The sequence below is a fragment of the Lolium rigidum genome, chromosome 4 (assembly GCF_022539505.1).
Source record: "Lolium rigidum isolate FL_2022 chromosome 4, APGP_CSIRO_Lrig_0.1, whole genome shotgun sequence".
Lineage (NCBI taxonomy): Eukaryota > Viridiplantae > Streptophyta > Magnoliopsida > Poales > Poaceae > Lolium > Lolium rigidum.
In genome coordinates this window covers 138,334,661-138,340,590 of record NC_061511.1, presented here as the reverse complement: position 1 = coordinate 138,340,590, position 5,930 = coordinate 138,334,661, and the positions used below count along the sequence as shown (strand labels likewise).

Here is a 5,930-nt window from a genome sequence, read left to right as displayed (position 1 = left end):
GTATCTAGAATAAAGGGGAACATCTAAATTTTAGATGATATGATTCCTATAGGAAATATCTTTAATGCCATTCGGATCAAGGAATTGGTATCCTGTTCTTTCTAAATTCCTAGATCATCCATAGGAAGTTGGCAGGAAACAAAACATCTTATATTTTCTTGTTTAGGCCCAAATAATTCAATTGGGGTTTAGATATATCTTCTGAAACTTTTTTCAAATCCAAAAGTCCAATACCTTCCTACAAATTAGGGAATTGGGAGGGATGGGGCTTTTTTTGTGTAGAAATATGAAAAGCCAGGCAATCTTTCTTGTATCCGAAATGTGAAAACATTTATACAAAGAGGGAGAGATGTTGATGTTTTCATCTTGTTTCGGTTCTTGTATAAATTTTGAATGTATGGTATCCTAATTCCTGCGTTTTTCTCATTTCTATGTTTTAAGTTCCTACATGGAGGCTAAAAGGAAGGATTACTAATTTATATAATTCATATAGACACCAAATGAGTTGTAAACGCGGAAACTTTCATGGAGTTTCTATAAGGTTTAAATATTAGCATGTTTTCATGATTGCGTCAGATAAGTTGACAACTGGTGAAAACCTGTATAAATCGAACATGATTGATCTTTTCACACCAGTTAGTCTATCAGATACTAAATATCGATTTGCATTAGCAGGGCAATTATATATTATTTATACACTCAACAAATACATCTTCTCTGAATGATCATAGTTCATAAGCCTAGTTAAGAAGTTAATGTACAACAAAGCTACCAAGGCCAAGCCTTTGGTTAAGCTAGAAAAAAAAATGTAAGCCATCCTCTATGGAAAACTGAAGTGCTCATCATGTGCTATAACGTCCAGAAATTCAAGAATTGGTGCATAACCTGCAAATAACTGGAAACAAAAAAAAAAGGTTTGATAAATCACCAGAAATTCAAGAATTGGTGCATAACTGCAAATAACTGGAAACAAAAAAAAAAGGTTTGATAAATCGCTGGTATCTTCAGAGTTGACCTCAGACGTTGAACTACTGGAGAAAGAGGATGGCACAGAGTACAGGTCCACTACTCTTACAGTTGGCAAACTAAAAACGTATACAGAGCAAAACTTGACTAGTACCTTAAGTGCTGGTATTGTTATGCCTAAACTTTGTACTCATGAACACGAATCCATTTCGTAGATGACCATTTGTCACCTTTTATCACTGCGCATCCACCTAAAGGTAAATGCAGGTGACAAGAGTGAGCAACATTGTGGCATGACCTTTTAATGCGGAAAAGATGTTAAATCAAGTATCAAAATCTCACCATGGAGACTTGCCGGATCCAGGGTACCATCAGGCATCATGCTCCAGAAAAGCAAGGCATCTCCCATCTTCGGCTTGACAGATATACCCCTCTTTGCACATTCCGACAGCTTATCATAATCTGGAATTGAGCTGCTATTGACTTTAGCAGAAGGAAATACAGTCTCGCCACCCTCTTCAACATCCGAACTGGAGTTATCACAAAAAAATGTCAATCGGATCCTATGTTGCATTTGCATATACATAAAAAATCATATATTATAATACATACAGATACATAAGAAGAGTTGCTATACGCTGTCCCCCATTTTTGGTGTTGACATCATCATGGAAGTAATCAAAGTGAGGTTCATACTTCTGTCCAACTTCATAGTGGAGAACTTGAAGGCCCTCTCCATTCTCTGCGCAAATTATGAGGTAATGACAAAATGAAATAGAAATCACGTTTGAAATGAACCTCCACTGGAAAATATAAGGCAGCTATGGTACACAAAGAGTAGTGCTTCCACGTCTCACCTTAAAACTTAGAAGAGCTCAAAAGTGGAAGTAGAATCCATAATTTATTTGTGCTTAATTTTTTTTGCAACTCTTACAGGGATTGTGGCATTGTGCTGCAAGGGACTAATATGTTTCATGTTCCCCAAACTGGATTTAAGAACCATCATGCATGTACCTTATCTTGTTAGGCATGTACATGTACTTCTTCATTTAAATGTACATTATGATGAACTACCCAAAATTAATTTAAAAAACACAATGTACTGCCTTTTGAAAACCTAAAAATTTTCCGAGGATGTACTAAACATAGCAGAGTGCAATTTAGTATGTAGAATGGCCTATATGTAAAGTTGTTCCATACTGTGGCATACTAGCAAAAATGAGCGCCACCAAGTAGTGGGACGAGGCAATGTAAATTTTGCACTTTTGGTGATTCATTGACACTTAGCACTGCATGATGATGAAAACTTTTGAGTTATACAATAGTGTAGACAACTGTTTCATGTAGACCTAAAACTTAAGTTTACAATGTTAGAATTCAGCATTGGCTGAGCATCATTTGAGCTAAACAGAAACATACATTTATCTGATATTTTGGATGGCGGTTAATTTCGGTTATGTTGAACTAAAGTTGGGAAGCTCCTAAAATGGTGTTTGAAGTATAAACAGCAGTTTCAAATTGTGGCATACTAGCAAAAAGATAGAATAGCTAAACACTCTTCAAGTCTGACTTAGGCAATGGTAAGTGTTTCATACCTACAGGTACGAAGGTGAAATCTGATATTCTTTTCTCAATGGCGCGGACAATTTTGTCCTGGCCTCTTCTAAGAAACGTTCCTGAACTCGTTCTCACCCTGATACATTTAGTCAAGCATAAGTGTGTGCCACAGCTGCGGTAACATTTCTTAATAACGAAACAAAACTTTTGCAAATGCCCAAACCTGCTATCTTTACTCCCTCCAGTTGCCGAATCGACGACTGTCGACTTCTTCATGTGAGGCTTTGCCAATGAAATCAAGTGCTCGCACTCCTCCTTGGACTGGGAACAAGAGTAAAGTCAGTTATACCCTGGCTGCAACTACAATAGCATTCTAGAGTAAAATGGCAGAGGCGATATTGCCCGGAGTCTTTAAAGCTACACATTTTGCATCTGTTTCACCGCGTAACTAAATATCATTCTGCATTATTGCAACTTATTAAGTAGAAAGATTTAGAATTTTGCTAAACACAACCTAATCCTGTACTGGTGTCGGCGCTCCAATGCTAACGCTGAGCTCTTCAGCACCTACTGGGGATTCAATAATCAGCTAAAATCCGCGATACATTTCTCGAGATCTAACAAATCAATTACATCATATAAACTCATGTAGTGATGCAGCCATTTGCTCTGCAAAATAGAGAGAGAATGATGCGAGAGGCTCACGAGGAAGTTGTGGTAGACGAACGCCCGCGGCTCCCACGACAGCACCTCCGTCCAGGGCTCCCCTTTCTCCCCGTGCTTCTTCAGTATCCTGCACAGCACAAACACCCACGTCAATCTCAGAAAGGACAGCGCACGCGAGGCCAGATCGTGGAGCCGTGGACGTGGAGAGGAACGGGACGCACGACTCGGAGGCGGATCTGCGGATGCGCGGGCGGTGGAGCGAGAGCACGGCGCCGCCGCCGCCCGTGCCGTCGGAGCCGGCGGGCAGCGAGAGCGCGCCGAGCGCCAGGAGCAGCAGCAGCGCCGCCGACGCCAGCAGCAGCGCGGCCAGGATCGCCTTGGACGGCTTCCCGCGCCTCCCGCCCCCTCCCCCGCCGCCGCCGCCGCCCAGCAGCGGCCTCCCGCCCCGACCCGCCACCCTGCCCGCCATCGCGCCGCGCGCGCGCCCACGCTTCGAGTCCCTCCGCCCGCCGCACCGGCCCGGTGGGTTTAGCTCCTCCTCTGCCCTGCCCTGTGTCGCCTCCCTCCTCTGTCTCTCGCTCCCGTTCTGACCTGAGTCCGTGAGTCGTCGGTCCCTTGGGTTTGTTCGGCTCGGCGAGGTAGAATTTCTGCTGTACCGTAACAGCTTCTGCCCACCGTTTGTTCCGTACGTGACGTGTCAGGGCCACGAAGCAGTGGGCCCCATCGTGGACGAAGTCCGGGCCGACAAGTACAAATGCGCAGTCTGGTTCATTAAACTAACACGACCGAAACATGATATATTTGTTTTTTTTCTAAATTAAAGTATAGATTTTCTTTTCCTACCCCAAATTTTTTTTTTAAAAATATTGATTATACATGCTTCTAAACAATGACTCTTCTGTTTGCGAGATTTAGACACATTTTTTTTCAAAATGGTGGAAGTATCACCCCTGCATTCAAGGAATGCACATGATTTTTTTTATAGATTATTCACAACATCTTACAAAATTAATACGTACAAAAGATCAAACTCGAAACCACCTCGCTAAACCTACAGTGGGATGAAGAGGGTGATAATACACCAACTCACATCATCCAAAAAAACCAAATGCCCTTCGCAGGCCACCCAATAGCAGATGAGAAGTACATCCAGTCAAGCAGACTCTCAGCGCACGCCAACACACACGCCGCAGAAGCTGCTACCGCCATCTTTCTCGACTCCATCTTCAAGAGGGATCATCGCATTGACCTTGCCAGGCCTGCCATCGATGTCGCCACGATGCCAGACGACACCACCATCTTGTGCGCGTTCATCATACTGCGTCCGTCTCCGAGACACCACTGCACCATGTCGCGGAGACTCGACGACACCCACACAGCAAAGAACACCGCTCCACCTCAGCACCACCACTTGTCTGCTCCAAAAACGATGCCCCCAACAGGTAGAACAGCGCTGCATGCTGTCATCGTCCGATCCGGGAGACCCGGGTCTAGGATTTCCCCTAGAGCAGCACAGGCGAAGAACGCAGACTGCAGAGATAATGCCTTCAACAAGGTAACGATGAACATGCGCTGCCATCATCCGCCATGACCAAAGTCAGGGCCGGCTTTCACCGGCAGCTACGCCTCGCTATCGGGAGCTAGATGACGGATCGCGAGATCCGTTAAAGCTAACCACACAACTAGCCGATCTCCTCCGGCGAAAGAGAAGGCCACCACCACCATGTCTAGAGTAGATACCTAAATGTTTAATTTCTTTTATTTTCGTGAGCATATTGATAAATTTTGTATTCATGATGAAGTTGTGTAAAATATGTGTATAGGTTACGACTTGGATTACTGAGTCAAACACTGTAACCTGGACCTATTATGTAAAATCACTGTAGGTAGCTAAATTAAACTATACGCAAGCTGATACTAGGATAGACACGAGATTAACCGAGGACAATCTAGCGCCTATGATAGATGTGATCCAGCACCCATTGTTGGGGTGACCAGACCGGCATGGCGCGGTGACAGTGATGTGTCTATCGACCTTGGCGGCTTGGCAGGCTAATGTTCGGCGGTACTAGCTATGAGTAATATATGTGAGGGCTGGAGAGGCGTCTGTTAAGCAATCCCCAGGGTTTAGGCATTGACTCGTTAACAAATATCATCTTCATCTAATTTTTACAATAATCTAATTGCTTATAATGCTATCATGCGCGTATGAAGTATATGATCTAAAGCAGCATCCAAGTAGTAGAAGACTAGATGAAAAAGGGCCAGGGTTTGAACGAAAAAAATTACCTCGCCTTGAAGAACTTGTCCATATTATCGACGACAGACAGGCCCGTGACCGAGCCGGCAGGAGCACAAACGCGGCGGCCACTCGAATTCTCGTTGTTCGACGACATAAATAACACTCGTTCTATGAATGTCGAAAACGAGCGCTTCATGCACGAGGTCATATATAGTTTTTCGACGACGAAAGAAGAGCCCTATATCAGGACTAGTCTGCTGGAGTATATAGAAAACCAGAATACATAAGACTTGCCTGATTAATATTAATTGCGTCTACTAGAACCAGCCAGCTGGTAAGGTATGATTACCATGAAACCGAGCGGGACTCCTGAGTCGTGCGTTTGTTCGAGTTAGTCACGCCACGCACGTCCTCGCGATCTAGTAAATCACAAGACGAGTACGAGCGCCATGTCTCTTGCGGCCGGCCGAACAAAAGTTGCTGCACAGACCATGTCGGA

The 5,930-nt window shown here is 44.0% G+C and overlaps 1 protein-coding gene across 1 annotated transcript; it reads right to left on the bottom strand.

Moving 5' to 3' along the window:
• Nucleotides 1-649: 649 nt before the first annotated feature.
• LOC124708442 (probable prolyl 4-hydroxylase 10) lies at nt 650-3,658 on the bottom strand. Its single transcript, XM_047240122.1, has 8 exons — nt 3,411-3,658; nt 3,229-3,316; nt 2,747-2,844; nt 2,562-2,659; nt 1,579-1,708; nt 1,309-1,496; nt 1,121-1,217; nt 650-895 (listed from the first exon to the last, which is right to left on the bottom strand). The coding sequence occupies exons 1-7, from the start codon at nt 3,656-3,658 to the stop codon at nt 1,144-1,146; spliced, it is 924 nt and encodes a 307-aa protein (XP_047096078.1). The 3' UTR covers nt 650-895; nt 1,121-1,143.
• Nucleotides 3,659-5,930: the final 2,272 nt, after the last annotated feature.